At 37.3% G+C, this 20,582-nt stretch overlaps 1 protein-coding gene across 4 annotated transcripts; it reads left to right on the top strand.

The window, feature by feature from the left end:
• Positions 1-62: 62 nt before the first annotated feature.
• On the top strand, positions 63-19,859 carry smarcc1b (SWI/SNF related BAF chromatin remodeling complex subunit C1b). Of its 4 annotated transcripts, none has more exons than XM_081377467.1 (28): positions 63-612; positions 1,317-1,436; positions 1,644-1,729; positions 2,587-2,668; positions 2,760-2,852; positions 3,062-3,131; positions 4,860-4,929; positions 5,035-5,110; positions 6,191-6,313; positions 6,450-6,529; positions 6,670-6,791; positions 6,873-6,932; positions 7,027-7,061; positions 7,190-7,302; positions 7,466-7,537; positions 7,632-7,745; positions 7,826-7,979; positions 10,368-10,478; positions 10,639-10,698; positions 12,206-12,464; positions 12,557-12,706; positions 13,424-13,473; positions 13,590-13,683; positions 14,376-14,509; positions 14,622-14,756; positions 15,080-15,236; positions 19,375-19,446; positions 19,527-19,859. In XM_081377467.1, exons 1-28 carry the CDS (start codon positions 457-459, stop codon positions 19,571-19,573), a joined length of 2,895 nt encoding a protein of 964 aa, XP_081233593.1. In that variant the 5' UTR covers positions 63-456; the 3' UTR covers positions 19,574-19,859. The 4 variants fall into 4 exon arrangements, with proteins under 4 accessions (XP_081233593.1, XP_081233592.1, XP_081233594.1 ...); XM_081377466.1 differs by having other exon boundaries at positions 205-612; positions 6,667-6,791; XM_081377468.1 differs by having other exon boundaries at positions 328-612; positions 6,456-6,529; positions 6,667-6,791.
• Positions 19,860-20,582: the final 723 nt, after the last annotated feature.

The following is a 20,582-nucleotide window of genomic DNA, read 5'->3' on the forward strand; positions in this document are numbered from 1 at the left end:
CGCCATTCACTGGCCCAACCTTCAGTACAGAATTTTAGGGGTATTTCAAAAACTAGTTCCCTGCACTCTCTTTGTTTGTCACACGCTATGGGCTGATCTTTATTGCGTGCAGTATTTAAAATAATTCTATATTTAAAAATGTACAAGGTTTAATCTATTAAACTTGTCTTCAAAAGAAGAGGACGCAATCTCACGCGTGAGGCTGTTTTGAAAAAGGAATGGTCAAGGATATTTTGACACTCTTAAAAATGAGGAAAAAAATTAAAAACGGTCCAAAAATGGCCATGGCCATATTATTAATTAATTCTACTTTGAGGACTGGTCTTACTGGCCATTATGCAGTATGTACTGCGTAGTATGCAGTAGGCGTCGTTGGCGCCTTTTTTGGTTTAACCGCTAGAGGCGCTGTGGAGTCTTCAGTGATTCTGGGTAGCGGAGGCTAATTAGCATGTAACAATGGCTGCTGCGGGACCTACGACAAGTCAAGCCAGTTGCAGCTCTTCATTGAGCAGAAGAATGGACGGTGGACCGTGCTGTAAATTCTGGGAGAGCCCGGAAATAATCTCCCAGATGGAAACAGTTCGCAGTTGGATTGGAAAGCATTATAAAAAGGTTAGCGAGCTAGATAGCCGGAGGACCCCATATCGAAGCTTTCTTTGATTTAACGTTAATTGTTTTTTTGTTTTTTTGTTTTTTACAGACAGCTATGGTTGTCTTGCTCTTTTTGTCGCTTTCTGTTTCTAATTAACGTCTTTAACTGACTCTTAAAATAATATTTTATGTGGCGGTATTTTGTCTGTTTGTCTAGTACAGAAATGAAAAGCTAACTCGACAGGATACGTGATTGACAGGACAGAAGTCACAACCATCATCCTCTGTGCATGTTAGCAATAAAGTTATGGTTATATCCAGCTCCATAACTCCACCCTTTGATACAGTATAAAAAATCTAAACAAACTGATTTGTAGTTTCAGTATGACGCGATGTAAGTAAATGTTGATGTTAGCAACATGCTAGCAGCTTGAAGTTTGTGTGAACAGGTTTGTGGTCAAAAGGTGTTTGTTTACCTGACTTGACTGACACACCCCCTCTCAGTGCCATGCCATCCCTGCCCAATATCCACTGTAGGTAACACGCACCATGATGCTTCTGATGTTTTAAACTGTTTAAATGTATAAACCAGAACAGTGAGTAGCAAAGACCATTGTAGAGAAAGCAACACTCTTAAGGTTATAGGCCTCTTTGCATTTGCTGTGCAGTTTTAAAAGTAAGACAACTTTACAGTATTTTTTTCTTTTCTTTTTTTTCCTCTCAAGTATGTGCAGACTGATGCTCCCTCCAGCAAGTCTCTGTCTGGTCTGGTCATCCAACTGCTGCAATTTCAGGAAGACACATTTGGCCGGCGAGCGAATAACCCAAGCTTTACAAAACTCCCAGTGAGTTGCTGCTTTTTCACTTCTTTCTCTAGCAAACCCATACATAAGCACCTTTATTCCTGTACATTTATGTATGTGTTTTTTCATCTGTAACTTGATTGACTGAGTCAAGGATCACACCCAGATCAGTCAAAGCATGACACCTAGATTTGCAGAATTATCAGTGATCCGTGTGAAATTGTTTCAGCATTGTTTCTTTGTCCTCAGGCAAAGTGTTTTCAGGATCTGAGGTCTGGCAGTGCTCTCTGTCATATTCTGGGATCGGTTTACAAGTTTAAGACAGAACAGGGCTGGTTAGTATTAATGCAGAATGGTGCTGGATGGTATAATGGTGGAAGTGTGTACAATGTGTATGTAGAGATTCTAATGTACCATTTATTTGTATTTAATGTGAAAACTTTAGGTTTATGTCCATCAAGTCTATATATACTTTACCATTCAAAAGATTGTGGTCAGTAAGAGTTTTTAAGGTATTTTAAAGAAGTCTCTTGTGCTCACCAACACATTTACTTGCTTAAAAACAAAACAGTAATATTGTGAAATATTACATTTTAAAATAACTGTTTTCTATTTTAAAATCAAATTTAATCCTGTGACGGGCAAAGCTTATTTTTCAGCAGCCTTCGCGGTTGTTGGTGTCACACGATCCTTCAGAAATCATTCTAATATGCTTATTTGGTGCTCAAGAAACATTTGTTTTTGTAATCAATGTTGAAAACAGTTGTGCTGCTTAATAGGTTTGTGCAAATTGTGATGCATTTTTTTCAGGATTCTTTGATGATTAAAAAGTTCAAAAGAACAGCATTTATTTAATTAATGTAAATGTCTTTACTGTCACTTTTGATCAATTTAGTTAATCCTTGCTGAATAAAAGTATTCATTTCTTAAAATAAAAAAAAAGTCGTACTTACCCCAAACTTTTGAGTGGTAGTGTATGTATGATTTAAAATATATTAGAATGATGATATAATCATTTTTTTACTTATACTGTTCCATGACGTAAGATTTTGGTCATCATACCTCCCACTGCTAACTGTAAATGTAAACTGTGATTCATTATTTAATAAAATTTAGTGTCCGATAAAGATTGTCAAATTTATCTCATCTTGTGTAATCTTTTTTTATTTTTTTTATTTATTTTTTATCAAAGGAGACGCTTTGATCTTCAGAATCCATCCAGAGTGGAACGCAATGTAGAGATGTTCGTCTGTGTGGAGAAAACTCTCATACAGGTATTTGAGCTTAGATTTTTTGCAAAGACGAAGATCATGAGCAAATCTAAGTGTGGTACAGTATTTGACCTCTGTGTTTTGTTTTTGCTAGAATAACTTATTGAGCAGACCTGTGGTGTACCTGTCCCCTGATCTTGAACAGAAGCAAGCTCTTAAACTCAAAGACATTGTTGTGCGACACAAGGTCAGTGGAAAAACAAAGAAATTGAGAAATATAATCATTAACACAGATTGGTATTTAGAGTAATTTTGTAGTCAAGTATTTTTAACACACAAAAAATGATTAATAATGTGTAACATCTATGCCACATACTCAACTAGTTGCTTTATTGAGCATATTCCTAATATGCACATTGTTGATTACTGTATACACAATTTGTCTTGCCTTTTCAGGGCACAGTGACAGAGGAGAGGTCACAAGCCACCCACCAGGTATACCCATCATCCTCCACAGCAGATGAAGGTGTGTATATTTATTTTGAGCATAGCTTTAGTTCTGGCAGGTCACGTCAGTCAAGCTCACATCAACTGACTCTCAGCTGATCCACGTCTACCTATACAAGGAATACGACACCTATCACAGCATCCCTATATAGGTCCATTCCGTATTATCAGCTTTATCGTCTTGCTCAGGAGCTAATTACCTTTCATCTGCTGCTCCTCTCATCCACAGTCGGGACTTGGCTTTCTGATATTCCTCTTCGAGTCAGACTGTAATTTATCTTGATTTATGTCGTTACATGAAATTATTGTCATTAAGAACATTAAAGTGCCCCTATTATGCTATTTTAAAGGTTCTTCATTTTGTTTTGGAGGTCTTCTTCAACAGGTTTACATGCATCAAAGGTCAAAAAACACTTTAATTTTCTCACAATATACATTGCACATCACCACATTTTTCAATGGTTCTCAAACGACTCGTCGGATGAATCAGTCTCTCTAAATCCCTCCTTTCTGCAAGCCTGCTCTGTTCTGATTGGTCAGATGGTCCAGTCTGTTGTGATTGGTCTAACGCTTACAGCGCCTGTCGGAAACAATCACCCATTACCATAACTGAACTTCAGCTCTGGAGGCTTCCTCAGTCCTCAGCGATTGTACACACTGTATAGACAGTAACGATGACGTTGATTTTACAATATCAATCCTAGCGCGGGTCCGATGATGAAACATTGGAAGAACTAGTTATTCAGTCCGAACCTGCATCGCAAGGACAACTTGAGCAGGACGTTTCTCAGTGATACACTACTCAGTTTGAGGTACATAATGAGATGTTGCAACTGTAATTCCTCACCATCAGCATCAACAAACTGATGTGTATATTTCTAATTTATTGCAGTGGACATGGTGGAAGCCGAGCACTAACATGAATGACTGATGTAACATTAAAGTTTGCAAAACAAATCTTGCTCCATCCTTTATCTTTACTCAAAGTAGTAAGAACTACAGACAGTCTGCATTAATAGACACAGTTTTAGGTAACAGTGGCCCACAGCTGCTTAGAAGTATTTCAGTAAGACCGGTTAGCCGGAAACGTACACAATATAAAACACAAAACTACGTATTTTGAACAACCGGTAGAAAATATATACATCAATAATTAATCATACTTGCAGGTTGTGATTCTGAGGAGCAATAAACTGGGTACTGACCCATCTTTCAAGAGCAAGCGTTCTGCGAATCCCACGTTGAACTCCGAGATTTGAGAAGCAGTGATGTGTTTGATGGGGGGTCAAGTTGTTCGCGGCCAGACGACGTACAACATAGACAGGCATTATGCAAATGTCTTATCTAGTGACGTTTAACGGTAACACAGTGTGGTTCAAATAACAGACGACTTGTATAGGCGGTTCAGAATCGACTCTTTCTTCTGAGAGGCAATAACTTTTATTTATCGTGTACTTTCGACTTTACAACTTTGCAGAACGTTTACATTCACAAACCGATATATTACACACTGAATGAAAGGGAATATATGAAAAACCATAATCCAGAAAAGAACATTACTGCCAATCCAAACTGTATACTACTTGTCAATAATCTTTGATGATAATGGTCCTGACATAATTTCATTTTTCTGTCTGTGCAGGAAGGATGGATGTATATTTATTGGTTAAATGTGCAGCATCTTAGGTAGATATTAACAGTTTTACAGATACACCATGAATAACATTCACTGTTGGGCCTTTTCCAGAAGAGTGGCTTCGACCAGTGATGCGATTGGATCGGCATGTGATGGTACATTGGGGCATGTGTCCTGACAGGTAGAGAATACATCACACATTTGCACAAATAATCTAAATGTGGAGATCAGAAAATGCTACAATTTGCTTTGTTACCCAATGATGATATGTTTCATATTTTATTAGTTATGACTCCCTTAAATCAGCAAATGAAATAGATGGAGAAGTGGAGGAACCTCCCAACCCAGACAGGTGCTTGAAGGTAAAAAAAATGATTCATAAATTATTATTATAATAAAGGAATATAATTGATTAAAGTATTAATACCTTGAGTTCCCATGATCCCCCCACACTAATCTTTGCATGTCTTGTCTGTTGTTGGGTTCCAAAAATGATTAAAATTAGGGATCCACTGATAGAATTTAAAAAAATGTTTTGCCAATACCGATTTTAACAAACAACTATTGGCCAATTCCGATATCAATTTGTCACTTGCTCAATTATTTGAAGAAGTATTATGTCATTACTTTTGTCATTCAAATAGATTACTGTTTTCATTTAGTTCATTAGTGCAAAGTTCAAAAACACATGAATTAAAGGTACAGTATGTATTATTGACAGCTTCAATGTCTGCAGTATGCTGTTTTCCTCCGACTGGCGTATCGAAATACTATTGGGTAAATTGGTAGTGGGTGAGATCACACAGACCAAAAAAAAAGTAGACATTCTGACACGGAATGTAGATTTTGAAGTAGAATAACTGGCTTTAGCAGTGTTTTTTGAAGAAACAAGTATGTGAACATAATGGTATTTTTATGCTTTAGTCCAGACAAAAACAAAATACATACAGCACCTTTAAGGTATACTAGCTAGTTTATTGCTGCATCATCAAATCATTTTCATTGAACATGGATTGAATTAATTTAATATTCAACAGGCCAACAATATAAGAGAGGCACACATTAAGAAAAAAGAAAATGCAAAAAAAACCATGACAAAATTCAGAGGATATTTCTGCTATCAAATATTTCTTAACATAATTTACTCATATTTGACTTATTATTATATAATCTTATATATATTTTTAAAAAACAGAAAGACAACACAACTCTGTGCCTTCATGCACTTAATTAATAAACTATGGGTTTATATTCAGCTTTTTTTTTGCTATAATAGCTGACATGCTAAAGGTTTTAAATTGATAAAAAAAAAAAAAAATCGATAAAAATCGGCAGCTGATACATTGGTGGATCTCTAATTAAAATATGAGATAAAATTAAGATGTGCTTTTATTTGTAATTGTAGGAAAGTTTGAATATTTTCTCGAACACCCTTTGCTCAGGTTCATGCCAGATGGATTCTTGACACTGACATATATAATGAGTGGATGAACGAGGAAGACTATGAGGTTGACGAGAATGGGATTAGTATGAGTTTCCGCAGGCGTATCTACCAAAGCACAGAGGTATGTTAATTTGTTTAATTTCATGCTAATTTTTTAAACTCTGTTAGATATTTTGTAAAATTTATTTTAGTGTGTAGTTGCAGCTGGTTTGTTGTTTTGTCCTTTAGACTCTTTTATTTGTTTTCTCTTTCACAAGGAACAGAAACCTGTGAAGAAGCGGCGGCGCTCCCCCTCTCCACCATCCTCTGAGTCTAAGAAGAAGGGAGGAAAGAAAAGGTTAAAGAACATCTCTTACTTTGTAGTCACTGCTATGTCACATTTTTTGGTCACCTATGCGGGAAGTCAGGGAGCATTAGTGGCCAAATCACTGTAGCTTTTTTCACTAGTAACTTATTTATGTTGGTGTAACCCAGTAGCTCAGGGGTGTATAAGAGGCGTGGCCAACCAGAAGAGGCGGAGCCAGAGGAGGATCTCACTAAAGACATGGAGGATCCCACGCCAGTCCCCAACATGGAGGAGGTCGTTCTGCCTAAAAATGGTAAGGTTCTTTTTTCTTCTCTGTGCTTAGTGCTCATGTTGATGTCGGGAGTGTAACACATTTATTTCTCATTGGCTACAGTAAACCTGAAAAAAGACAGTGAGAACACTCCGGTTAAAGGAGGTATTATGGCTGATTTAGGTAAGTTTGTTTGTGGAATTCACTGTTCAGTGAATCTGTTTGTATTCATATGTGATTTCAGTAGTAACCTAGAATATCTATGTGTTCCTCTCAGATGACCAAGAAGAGGACCTGCTCTCTGGTATCAGAGTAAGTCAGTTTGTTATGGTTGCTTTCTGTCCATTTTAACACAAAATCTACATCCAGCATCCAGTTACAGTCAGACTAGATTATCTACAGTCTTCAAATATGTGAGTTCTGACCTATTGTGTGTGTAGGATGAGGAAGAGCAGAGGGAGTTCGGCCGTGGGATGGAGGGGGAGGAGAGTGCCACAGAGCAAACGCATCACATCATTGTGCCCACCTATACCTCATGGTTCGACTACAACTGGTGAGGGTTTAACTGAACATGTCCAGATTACACCAACTCAAATTCTCAGTTTTACATGGATATCAGAGCTGAGGCCTAGTGCTCTGCCCATACTCGGGCATTTACCATTCCTATACAGTTTTACATGGAGTAATAGATGATTTTTTGTGTTTGTGTGTGTTAGTATTCATCATATAGAGAGACGAGCTCTGCCCGAGTTCTTCAATGTGAAAAATAAGTCCAAAACACCAGAAATGTAAGTCAGTGTGAATATGCATATATGCGCATACTATCTGCATCAGATTCACCATACTGAACTTAAAATAAACATGTTCATATTTTGTTCGTAGATATCTTGCATACCGCAACTTCATGATTGACACGTACCGGCTGAACCCTCAGGAGTATCTGACCTCGGCCTCCTGCAGACGAAACCTGACAGGAGATGTGTGTGCACTTATAAGGTGTGTATTCATTTGTATCTTTGACAGCTGTGCATAAATAATTTGCAATTAATTTATAAACTTGCTGATGTGCATTTTAGGGTTCATTCGTTTTTGGAGCAGTGGGGGCTGATAAATTATCAGGTAGATGCAGAAAGTCGACCCCTCCCCATGGGCCCACCCCCAACGCCACACTTTAACGTTCTTACAGATTCACCGTCCGGACTCGTCCCACTACAACACAGACCCTTACAGGTATTGACAAACATGACATTTGTGCTTAAAGGGGGTTTTCACACTGGGCACGTTTGCCGCAGTACGAGTCCGAGTCTGAGTACGATTGTTCCTGTTGGCCCCCGAAGCGTTGGTCTGGTTTCACACTGATTTGATTCTATCGAACCCTGGTGCATTTGCCTTCATCTTATGTCATCACAAACGTGCACGGCGCATGATAGATAGCACTCACTCTACACGATGACACTGCTCGCTTATATCCAAGGTGAATCATCATCATCATCATCATCATTGAATTAGTGATGTCATCCATCTGCTAAAACACATGCACAGGTTACTTTACTTCCTAAACAAGTGCACCCCCAAGTCTGAATTGCTTTCACATTCATGTACAGTGCCTTGCGAAAGTATTCGGCCCCCTTGAACTTTTCGACATTTTGCCACATTTCAGGCTTCAAACATAAAGATATAAAACTGTATTTTTTTGTGAAGAATCAACAACAAGTGGGACACAATCATGAAGTGGAACAAAATTTATTGGATATTTCAAACTTTTTTAACAAATAAAAAACTGAAAAATTGGGCGTTCAAAATTATTTAGCCCCTTTACTTTCAGTGCAGCAAACTCTCTCCAGAAGTTCAGTGAGGATCTCTGAATGATCCAATGTTGACCTAAATGACTAATGATGATAAATAGAATCCACCTGTGTGTAATCAAGTCTCCGTATAAATGCACCTGCTCTGTGATAGTCTCAGAGGTCCGTTTAAAGCACAGAGAGCATCATGAAGAACAAGGAACACACCAGGCAGGTCCGAGATACTGTTGTGGAGAAGTTTAAAGCCGGATTTGGATACAAAAAGATTTCCCAAGCTTTAAACATCCCAAGGAGCACTGTGCAAGCAATAATATTGAAATGGAAGGAGTATCAGACCACTGCAAATCTACCAAGACCCGGCCGTCCCTCTAAACTTTCAGCTCATACAAGGAGAAGACTGATCAGAGATGCAGCCAAGAGGCCAATGATCACTCTGGATGAACTGCAGAGATCTACAGCTGAGGTGGTAGACTCTGTCCATAGGACAACAATCAGTCGTATACTGCACAAATCTGGCCTTTATGGAAGAGTGGCAAGAAGAAAGCCATTTCTTAAAGATATCCATAAAAAGTGTCATTTAAAGTTTGCCACAAGCCACCTGGGAGACACACATAGTGTGGAAGAAGGTGCTCTGGTCAGATGAAACCAAAATCGAACTTTTTGGCAACAATGCAAAACGTTATGTTTGGCGTAAAAGCAACACAGCTCATCACCCTGAACACACCATCCCCACTGTCAAACATGGTGGTGGCAGCATCATGGTTTGGGCCTGCTTTTCTTCAGCAGGGACAGAGAAGATGGTTAAAATTGATGGGAAGATGGATGGAGCCAAATACAGGACCATTCTGGAAGAAAACCTGATGGAGTCTGCAAAAGACCTGAGACTGGGGCGGAGATTTGTCTTCCAACAAGACAATGATCCAAAACATAAAGCAAAATCTACAATGGAATGGTTCACAAATAAACGTATCCAGGTGTTAGAATGGCCAAGTCAAAGTCCAGATCTGAATCCAATCGAGAATCTGTGGAAAGAACTGAAACTGCTGTTCACAAACGCTCTCCATCCAACCTCAATGAGCTCGAACTGTTTTGCAAGGAGGAATGGGCAAAAATTTCAGTCTCTCGATGTGCAAAACTGATAGAGACATACCCCAAGCGACTTACAGCTGTAATCGCAGCAAAAGGTGGCGCTACAAAGTATTAACTTAAGGGGGCTAAATAATTTTGCACGCCCAATTTTTCCGTTTTTTATTTGTTAAAAAAGTTTGAAATATCCAATAAATTTCGTTCCACTTCATGATTGTGTCCCACTTGTTGATTCTTCACAAAAAATTACAGTTTTATATCTTTGTTTGAAGCCTGAAATGTGGCAAAAGGTCGAAAAGTTCAAGGGGGCCGAATACTTTCGCAAGGCACTGTAAATCGTGCCACAGTTCAATTGCAACCAAATTCAGACCACCTCCTTTGGGCTCCCGGGTCTGCTGTCAGCTTTCACATTACCAATTTTTCATGCAAACCGTGCCCCGTTTCAGACTAAACTGACTGTGTGAGAGCGCTCTAAATCATCACCTCTTCGATTAAATGATCACCTCTTACATTCAGCCAGTCCTTGTCACAAAATAAATCCCAAAAGTGTTTTGACTGTACATTTTTCCAATTATTACTTGTCTACTTACTGTATCTAACAAAGTGACATGAAATATGTATTTCAGTTGAAAGCAATCAGTTGCCTAGGACAATTATACAGTTTAATGGTCATTCTACAAAATGTTTAATAAATTTGATATATTTTTTATTTGTTGTGTGTTAAAAGGTTTCAGCCTCTCAGCATATGTTGCATTTCCCAGAGAAATTGAGAGAAAAACCATCTGACCTGCAGAATTTTGGTCTACGGATTGACATTTATACTAAGAAACATCCGAAGGTAAAAACAAAAACAATGTGTTTGCAACGTTCATGGTTTCAATTTAACAGTGCTTTACCGGAACTTTCTAGAATCCATTGATTGCATTCAGCTTTAGCATCTCAATACTGCATGCTTGCTTTTCTGTCTTATTTTTTTTTCTTTTTCTTTCATCTTTTAGAGTAAAGGTGCAAATGCAGGGAGAGAATGGACAGAACAGGAAACACTCTTGCTTTTGGAGGTAAGCCATTCAAACAGTCAACAAGATTTTTTTTAACACTTAAAGATTTGTATTTAGGAGTCTTTAACTGCAGTACTGCAGGGGGTTGCCAATTTTTTTTTATGTCAAGCAATTGCAAATGACACTAACACAACCTTGATAACTTTTTTTTTTTTAAGAATCTATAATCCATTTACATTTCTATTATCCCTTCCACATTAAAATGTATCAAGTAAAATTAAAATGTAATCTATATGGATCTGTATATTTAATAGTAATTATTTAATAATAAAAATGTATTATTATCATTTTAATAATTGTCATAATATATAATAATGATTATCATATTATTGCTTAGCTAAATAACTTAATATGGGTACTAATACATATGTTATGATATGTCAGGTTTAAAATGCAACACCCAAGTTGCGTCCAAAATCACATACTTCCCTACTATATTGTATGCAAAAAACAGTATGTGACACAAGTAGTATGTCCGAATTTACAGTTCTTATAAAAGAGTAGGCAACAAAAAGTATTCGGATGACCTACTACTACCGGCGAGATTCTAAAGTGCACATACAATGGACACTTCTACTATCCCATGAGGCTACGGGAGAGGATTTTCAAATGACATTAGCTATGTTTCCATTCCCTTTAAATTGCGCAAATTGAAAATACGGCCAATGGAAATGCCTCAATTTCGCAAAAAATTCCCATATAGCGTAAAAAACGTTTTTACGATCGCATGAGGTGGTTTTTCAGGCAATTTGAAAAATATTTTGTATAACTGCAATGGAAACAGTTTTTTTTTTGCATTTACAGGTTACCTGACGTATGTAAAAGTTGATCATTCTTTAAAGATGACGCAGTATGTTTGGACAGAAGACGAGACAGAGTTCTTCATTAAACTCATAAAAGACAGAAGTATTATGGGAATACTGGATACTAAACAACAAAGAAATGCCACAATTTATCAAGACCTTGAAGCAGATAGGAGGGAGAAACACCTCATATGTGCTGCTCCCAAGTATAAGGGGCTTTCCTTGCCAATAATGCTTGGATAACACGTCTACGTCTCCTTCGATTAAAAATAATGGCTTGTATGGTGGCTGGGATATGCGTAAACCTACCAACATCAGTTGCCATGATTTTTGGAATGACTTATCGCGGGAGGAAAAAATTACGTTTTAGTCGCATAAACGAAATGGAAACACCATTTCGCAATAGTTTATCGACATTTAGAAAATATCGCAAAAGTTTTGCGCAAATCTTTAATGGAAACGCAGCTAGTGAAGCGACGCAACTGATGCTGATAGGTCACATGATAAGGGCAACATGGTGAATGTAGTATATTCATTATTTTTTAGTGCTTGCAAAGTAAGATCCTACTCGAGAGTATGTCATTTCGGACTCTGTTTTAAACCGAGTATAATGGGAGTATCTGCTCTCTGACCATTGAGAGGCCCATGGCCTGAAATAGGTTTTCATTATTTGTCATTTTTGAATGCTATGTCTCTCTTCTCAGGCTTTGGAGATGTATAAAGATGACTGGAATAAGGTGTCGGAGCACGTGGGCAGCCGCACACAGGATGACTGTATTCTTCACTTCTTGCGGTTGCCCATTGAGGACCCGTACCTAGAGAACTCTGAAGCCTCAATGGGTCCTCTGGCCTATCAGCCTGTTCCCTTTAGCCAGTCAGGGAACCCTGTAATGAGCACTGTTGCTTTTCTTGCATCTGTGGTGGACCCTCGAGTGGCCTCCGCAGCTGCCAAGGCAGCTTTAGGTAAGAGTTTGTTTGTTTGTTAGTGTGTGTACTGATTTGAAGATATGTGTGGTGAGATAAAATACGTATGTAATGTTTTAACTGTCTTTCAGAGGAGTTCTCGAGAGCAAGAGAAGAGGCCCCGCCAGAGTTATTCACTGCCAGCTTTCACAAAGCACAGAGAGTTGGGCATAATTTAGATCCGGCCTTTATGCTCCAAACAGGCGGGATTGCAGGACTTGATGACAATTCAGAAAAGACTGGTATTTATCTCACTTGTTTATGCGTTTTTAAAGTGATGTATGTAGTCACAACATCAAAACTCTTCCCCCGAATTCACATTTGAAATGCATGTTAAAACCAGCTGTAAGTATCAAATTACCTGAGATGTACATTAACTTCCAGAAGTTTGGATCTATAAGATTTTTAAAGAAATTAATATTTTCATTTATCAAGAATGCATTAAAGTGATAGTAAAGGCATTTTATAATGTTACATAAGATGTTTCAAGTAAACACTCTTCTTTTGAACTTCCTATTCATCCAAAAATCCTGAAAAATTCGATTTTCCACAAAAATAATGAGTGTTCAACATTGATAAAAATAAGAAATGTTTCTTGAGCACCAAATCGGCATATTAGAATGACATGTGGCACTGAAGACTGGAGTAATGGGTACTGGAAATTTGGCTAAATTACTTTTTGAAATATATTAGAATATTCAAAAACATGAAAAAAATCGTACTGACTCCAAACTTTTAAAAGATTGTGTATGTTAAAACAAGAGCCATTTTAGAGTCCCTGGAATGGTCGTACTTGAAACAATCCAGGGGAGGGCAGTAAATGAAAGAATTTTCAGAATGTTTAATGTCATTTTAACAATCACCTTATATGACCTCTATACACCAAATATTATATAATAAAGATTATGATTAACATTAGGAATATGACTAAAATATGGTTCTCTTTTTCTTTTGTTTAGATGGGAGTGGTATAGAAACAATGAACACTGAATATGATCAGCATGAAAAGGTATGAGAAGCTTCTTCAGATACAAATAATCATCCATTCTGCTGTTTTATAGTCTTGCTTTACAAATCTTAAAAAGGAAAATATGATTGTCACTGTGCATGTATTTTCTGTTGTAGCTTGAGGGTGACAGCATCTTGGGAGAGGGAGCGCGTGTGAAGAACGAGGAGAAAGAAGAGAGTGAAGGAGAGAGAGGAGAGGAGAGCACAGCAGGTCAGAGCATAACTGATGCTAAACAGAATTCAGTATGCATAGTATGCAAATTTTCTGTATTTATGTGTTATCTAACATTTCTCCCTAACATTCCCCGATAAATTTGTATAACAGTCTAGATGCCAGCTATATTTGGAATTACAAACAGAGTAAAAACAAAGTAAACCTGTAGCTCTTAATATTCACAAAGCATGTTAGAAGTGCTTTGTGGGGTCAATAAGATTTTTTTAATGTTTTTTAAAGTTTTTGTGAAATATTATTACAATTTAAAACTTTTTTCTATTTTAATATTTTCTTCTTCTTCTTCTTCTTCTTATTAATGTTGAAAACAATGTTTTAATATTTAATATATTTTCTAGGATACCTTGATTAAAAAAAAGTTTTAAAAAATGCATTTATTTAAAGTAGAAATCTTTTTTTAACAATGTTAATGCATTTACTGTCTAACTTGCTAAATAAACATATTAATTTCCTAAAAAATAAACAAATCTAATTAACCCCAAACTTTTGAACAGTAGTGTATATGCATGCTTTTGTTCCCTTTTACCCGTGTCATCTTTGCTTGTTTCTTCTTACAAAGTTTATTACTTTCTAAACAACTAGTGAAAAAAAAGTAGTCCCTACTGTAGGAAGTGTGATTGTGTATGATTTCTGGATTCTTTATATTTCATACTCTTTGTATGTCTTTCCAGAGGAGAGTTTTGACATGTGCCTCACCCAAGGGGATGGGGAGGAGATGAAGAGGAGGGTGGAGCTTGAGCTGGTGGAGGTCAACATCGCAACAGCTGCTGCTTCAGCACTGGCCTCTGCAGCTACCAAAGCAAAAGTGAATGTCAAACCTCATTTCATGTGAACCCTAAAGAACCACGATCATTAACGGAGACCAAAAAAGTGATTCATCTGAACTCACTCTTTTTCTTCCTCTTCTGTCCCTCTAGCACTTGGCTGCAGTAGAAGAGAGGAAGATCAAATCTCTGGTGGCTCTGCTGGTTGAGACTCAGATGAAAAAGTTGGAGATCAAACTGAGACACTTTGAAGAGCTAGAAACCATTATGGATCGAGAAAAAGAGGCTGTGAGTCAGTGTGCCTCATTCAAACAAGATCTGGCATCTCTTCAAGAAAGTCTTCAAGAAACGTTTGAGAGGACACTAGTTTCTCTCTTAATGCACTGTTTTACGACCTGCGTCTTAATTGCTATTAATTTATTTTTGGAAGTTATTTGTGCTAAATAATGCATTCATAATTTTCATTAATCTCCTAAAGGGAAGTTCACCCAAAAGAGAAAATCACCCTCATGTTGTTCCAAACCTTCCAAAGATCTTCTTGACTGCCAACAGCATTTTTAAAGTAGACATTTCAGGATGTTTAAACTCAATGTGATCTCTGTATGTTGTAGCTGGAGCAGCAAAGACAACAGTTGTTGTCAGAGAGGCAGAACTTCCACCTGGAGCAGGTGAAATATGCCGAGCTGAAGGCACGACAGACGGCGGAACCTCAGCAGCAAGCGGGAGCCACACAGAACAGCAGTACTGCATACAACCCTCTTCACCAAGGTACACCCTTAGGCCCAAAGTGTACTTCGGTTTTTACACGCATGCGAGGGTCTGCATACCCTTTTCATCATTTGCGTGAAGCAAATTTCATCACCAGAATAGTACACGTGTCATCCTTTTTTTGTAACCGCACGTACTTTGAATGCACATGCACTTGCGCATTGAATTTGCTTTGGACTAATCAGTTGTTCCACAAAGTAGCTACTAGGGGTGGGCGATATGACCAAAATCTTATATTACGATATGAGTCATTTTATTTCACGATAATGAGATACATCATGATATAGTTATTTTTGCTTTAAATAAGGTAATGATATAAAACAAATTAGATTGTTGAAATTTGAAAAAACTCTTAAGCTTCCTGAAGACAAGTAAACTGTGAAAAGAAAGACCAAATAAAACAAACTACAATAGAACAAAGACATAAATGAAATAGACCTACCTGAAAAACTTCAAGCACTAGAAATACTACATAAATATCCAATAAATTATTGCGTTTTATCTCTCAACTGTTAATGTTAACTTATGGCATAAATGACTGTTTAGTTGCAAATACATGGTCACTTGTTTGTTTATTGGTGTCTAGATCATGTGTATTTAATCTTCAAGGTAAGCCCAATTAGGCATCAAAAAGCACTCCGTTCAGTTCTCATGCGCTCTTTGAGCAGCGCTTTCATGTCACGCGTCTCTCAGAGAGCGTGCAAATATACTGAAATGAGAATTTTGCTGCTAATTGTGCTTCATCAGTTTAAAATCACCTGTTTTTAAACCGCAATGCTTAAAAACGCATACAAACAATAAGCTTTCAAGAACACGAAAAAAAAAAAAAAAAAAAAAATATATATATATATATATATATATATATTTATATTAGGGGTGTGCAAAGCAGCCGGTATTTGTATCTGTATTTGTATTTGTAGAGAGGGGGAAAGTATTTGTATTTGTATTTGTATTCGAGTAAAATTCAAAATAGGTGTAAAAATCCAGTTTTTTTGCGTTACACTTCTAATTTACGTTATAGTGTAAGTATTTTTTAATTATATCCATTATAATAATTATGGATATGCAATATTGGTTGATGTTTTTCCATAAATCCAGCAATGAACATGTAACAAGGAACGTCATTGAATAGAAAATAACATAACAGCATTACCTACGTTAACGTTACTCTGTCAACAGCCTATTGTCTAAATTACCGAGCTAACAGAGCTACTAGTGTTGTCACGGTACCAACATTTCAGTATTCGGTACCAATACCTGTGAAAATCCACAGTTCTCGGTAACAATTTCGGTACCAAAGCTTAATTTAGATTAAATTTACATATATTAAAGTGTATATCACGGTTACAAAGATGGAAACTGTAGTATTAAAAACACTTTACAATAATATTCCATTTGTTAGATAACATTAGATAAAATGATGGTTTTTTTATGACATTTTTTAAATCAAAAGTTAACATTATTTATGTTAACATTATTTAATGCACAATAAATGAAGTAAACAAACATGACCAATCAAGTATTTGTATTAAATAACATTCACAAACATTAATTAATGTTGTAAAAATATTGTTCACTCAATGTGTTGATGTTAGATAACGCATTAAGTAACGTTAATTAATGGTATCTTATTGTAGTGTTACCAAACAGGAGATAAAACGTGTTTTATTTGACTTGACTGTACTTTTATTTAATCCAAAACTGCATTCATATTTAATTTTAAAAGAGCTTTTTAAACCTGCTAAGAGTTATCCAGCCAAGAATAAGCCTAGAACTGCTTTTCTGACGGACTGATATTAATGACATAATGACGGCTTTTTATTTCATTTCTCATCTCCATAAATATATCTAAAGCTAATGCAAGGGCTAGAAATCAATTAATTCTTTGCTGATACTTCCTCGTCATCATGAAGAGCGCACCGTTTTCTCCTTTCCACAAGCGCGCTTGCCCTCCTGTGGCGTCTGTCGTTGCTATGCAGCGCGCCGCTCGCTTCTATTATGGGCGCTTGCCGCGCGCCTACATTTGAAATCTGCACGCGCAAAAAACGCGCTATGTGAACACAACGCGTATGACAACGTGACATTAGCCTAATCCAAAATATTTCAGCCACCACATCAGCAGCACCGCCGGTCGCCATGTCTCATGAGGAAACGCAGCTTTTTGATATAAAGTTTTTCTTGTTCCCGAATACAAATATTTTTAAAAGTATTTGTTCGAAATAAGTATTCGTAAAAAACACATTATTTGTGCTTTCCGAATACCGTATTCGGGTTCGGCTCCACCCCTAATATATATATATATATATATGCGCAAAACTTTTGTTTTTGCACCAATTTTTCATGAGCTGAACTCAAAGATCTAAGACGTCTTCTATGTACACAAAAGGCCTATTTCTCTCAAATATTGTTCACAAATAGTGAGCACTTCTCCTTTGCCGAGATAATCCATCCACCTCACAGGTGTGGCATATCAAAATGCTGATTAGACAGCATGATTATTGCACAGGTGTGCCTTAGGCTGGCCACAATAAAATTTGCAGTTTTATCACACAGCACAATGCCACAGATGTCACAAATTTTGAGGGAGTGTGCAATCGGCATGCTGACTGCAGGAATGTCCACCAGAGCTGTGTCTCGTGAATTGAATGTTCATTTCTCTACCATAAGCAGTCTCCAAAGGCGTTTCAGAGAATTTGGCAGTACAACCAACTGGTCTCACAACCGCAGACCACGTGTAACCACACCAGCCCAGGACCTCCACATCCAGCATCTTCACCTCCAAAGATCGTCTGAGACCAGCCACCCGGACAGCTGCTGCAACAATCGGTTTGCATAACCAAAGAATTTCTGCACAAACTGTCAGAAACTGTCTCAGGGAAGCTCATCGTCCTCATCGGGGTCTCGACCTGACTGCAGTTCGTCGTCGTAACCAACTTGACTGGGCAAACTCACATTCGATGGCGTCTAGCACTTTGGAGAGGTATTCTCTTCACGGTTGAATCCCGGTTTTCACTGTACAGGGCAGAGGGCAGATGGCAGACAGCGTGTATGGCGTTGTGTGGGTGAGGGGTTTGCTGATGTCAACATTGTGGATCAAGTGGCCCATGGTGGCGGTGGGGTTATGGTATGGGCAGTCATATGTTATGGACAACGAACACAGGTGCATTTTATTGATGGCATTTTGAATGCACAGAGATACCGTGACAAGATCCTGAGGCCCATTGTTGTGCCATGACCATTATCATCCATGGTGGTCACACCAGATACTGACTGGTTTTCGGACCCCCCAATACAGTAAAACTGCACATTTTGTGGCCTTTTATTGTGGCCAGCCTAAGGCACACCTGTGCAATAATCATGCTGTCTAATCAGCATCTTGATATGCCACACCTGTGAGGTGGATGGATTATCTTGGCAAAGGAGAAGTGCTCACTAAAATCTCATGAAAAATGGGGACAAAAACAAAAGTGTTGCGTTTATAATTTTGTTCAGTGTGTGTGTGTGTATATATATTTATTAGTGGAAGTCAGGTCGAGAATGGCTGGTATATGATCCTGCCAACAAAATCATGTACTGTTGTAGGACGTGGTCTCTTTTGTGGTTGGTACAACTAATTTTAAAGACTTGACTATAAAGTTCCATGAAATATACGTTAGTCATATCGGCTGCATATCGACTAAAACGGGTGAAGACTGCTGGTTCACTACAATATAGTGTGGCAGTGTTTGTTCTTCTAGTGCAGAGATTATTTTTCTACTCTGCATTACGCTATTTACAGCTGTTAATAAATATTTAAACCGTGTTTATGTGTCTAGGTGTTTTTAGTTTAGTTTTTATCTTTTCAATTAATCTTATTCACTCCTGCACCACTTTTATCATATGCAATAAGACACTACTCTTTTATGTCTTAATAGACTGCACGTTTTCATAAAAAATTTGCTTTACACACAACCTCACCAGAGCTAAATATTTGACAATGTAGTGTTATACATTTCATGTAGTCTTGATTTGGGTGTGTACAGTGATCAATTACATTTAAAAGGGTTGTAAATCTAGCTCAAGTAAATTTGAGCAACTTCATCAACTTTAATCATATAAAATGTTTTTTCCCAACAAAAAAATTTTGCATCCCTCTCAGGACGTCCGGTGGGCAGTGCTGGTGCTGGACAGATGATGGGTGCTCGCCAGCCTGGAGCTCCCAATGGCATGTGTGAGTAACACATGCCACAACTCAAATTCTAATCAACACTGGCATTGTGTTCGAAAAGTTTCATTTTCTCTCCAACCCAGACCAAACTCCACCGTCCTCACAGGCTGATGGGGCCGCACCCATGTAATGTCCATTAACGGACAGTTAGATCTTCACCGCCTTGAAACCCAAACTCACAAGATCACATGAAGGACACGGTCACATCATGTACAAGTTACCAACATTCACCTCTACAATAGCACTTATTCTGTGTATATTTAATATTTTTTAAGCATTGATTCTGGCATTTAAGGATATGATTTGAGGCTTTTCATTGTCATATCTGTCTGTACTTAATGTTTGTAGATCTGTTTTTGTATTGCCACCAAGCACTAAAAGATTTGTGGCTGAATAAATCTTTTATATGAAGTTAGAATTTTTTGTGAGTTCATCTATTGAAGAGTTTACTTCAAAAGGTTTTCTGGCGACTTATTCTCTGCTACATTTAAAACATTTAATTTGATATTTGTGATAAAAGTATCTCACAATTTTGCGGCAATGAACTCTCGTCAACTATGAAGAAAACTGAGCTGCACCATTCCTTGATCTGTTTCAGATGTATTTTTGCTGCTTTAAAATTTTAAAAGAAAAATTTCTATACATATGAGAGTGAAGGGAATGGGAGCTGTGGAGCTCATAAATGAGATGCAAGGGGAGATTTTCAGAGAAAAAAAATTAGCTGCTTTATTTCCATTCATTTATTTTTTCTCTTTCACTGAAGAAAGAATTACATGCTTGCAACAACATAAGAGTGAGTACATTTATTTATTTATTTTTACAAATTGTTTTTGATATTGAAAATCTGAAGTACTAAAACTGAAATAAAATAAATCTACATAAATATAAATAAATAATAATGAAAAATGAAATAAAAGTTAAAAATCTTAATACCATATTTCTATATAAATAATACTAAAATTACACTGGTAAGAAAGTAATTTTGATCCATTTCATATTCGACCAAGAATACTTTCTACAGATGCTAATTTTTTTAATAATGCAGAAGCTACTGTTAAGTGTCCCTCCTTTCAGCACATATAAACAACCTGCTTATGTGTGGACTGGCGTCTATGGGTGACCCAATTTCAGATGCTTTG

The sequence above is a fragment of the Scardinius erythrophthalmus genome (assembly GCF_964197995.2).
Source record: "Scardinius erythrophthalmus genome assembly, chromosome: 10".
NCBI lineage: Eukaryota > Metazoa > Chordata > Actinopteri > Cypriniformes > Leuciscidae > Scardinius > Scardinius erythrophthalmus.

What these genes read in the sequence shown, in the direction of transcription:
- smarcc1b (XM_081377466.1), top strand. Translation starts at nt 457, where the DNA reads ATGGCTGCTGCGGGACCTACGACAAGTCAAGCCAGTTGCAGCTCTTCA. An exon ending in AAGTCCAAAACACCAGAAAT is followed by an intron (nt 7,538 to 7,631) that starts GTAAGTCAGTGT and finishes TTTTGTTCGTAG; the next exon opens with ATATCTTGCATACCGCAACT. An exon ending in CTGCAGCTACCAAAGCAAAA is followed by an intron (nt 14,510 to 14,621) that starts GTGAATGTCAAA and finishes CTGTCCCTCTAG; the next exon opens with CACTTGGCTGCAGTAGAAGA.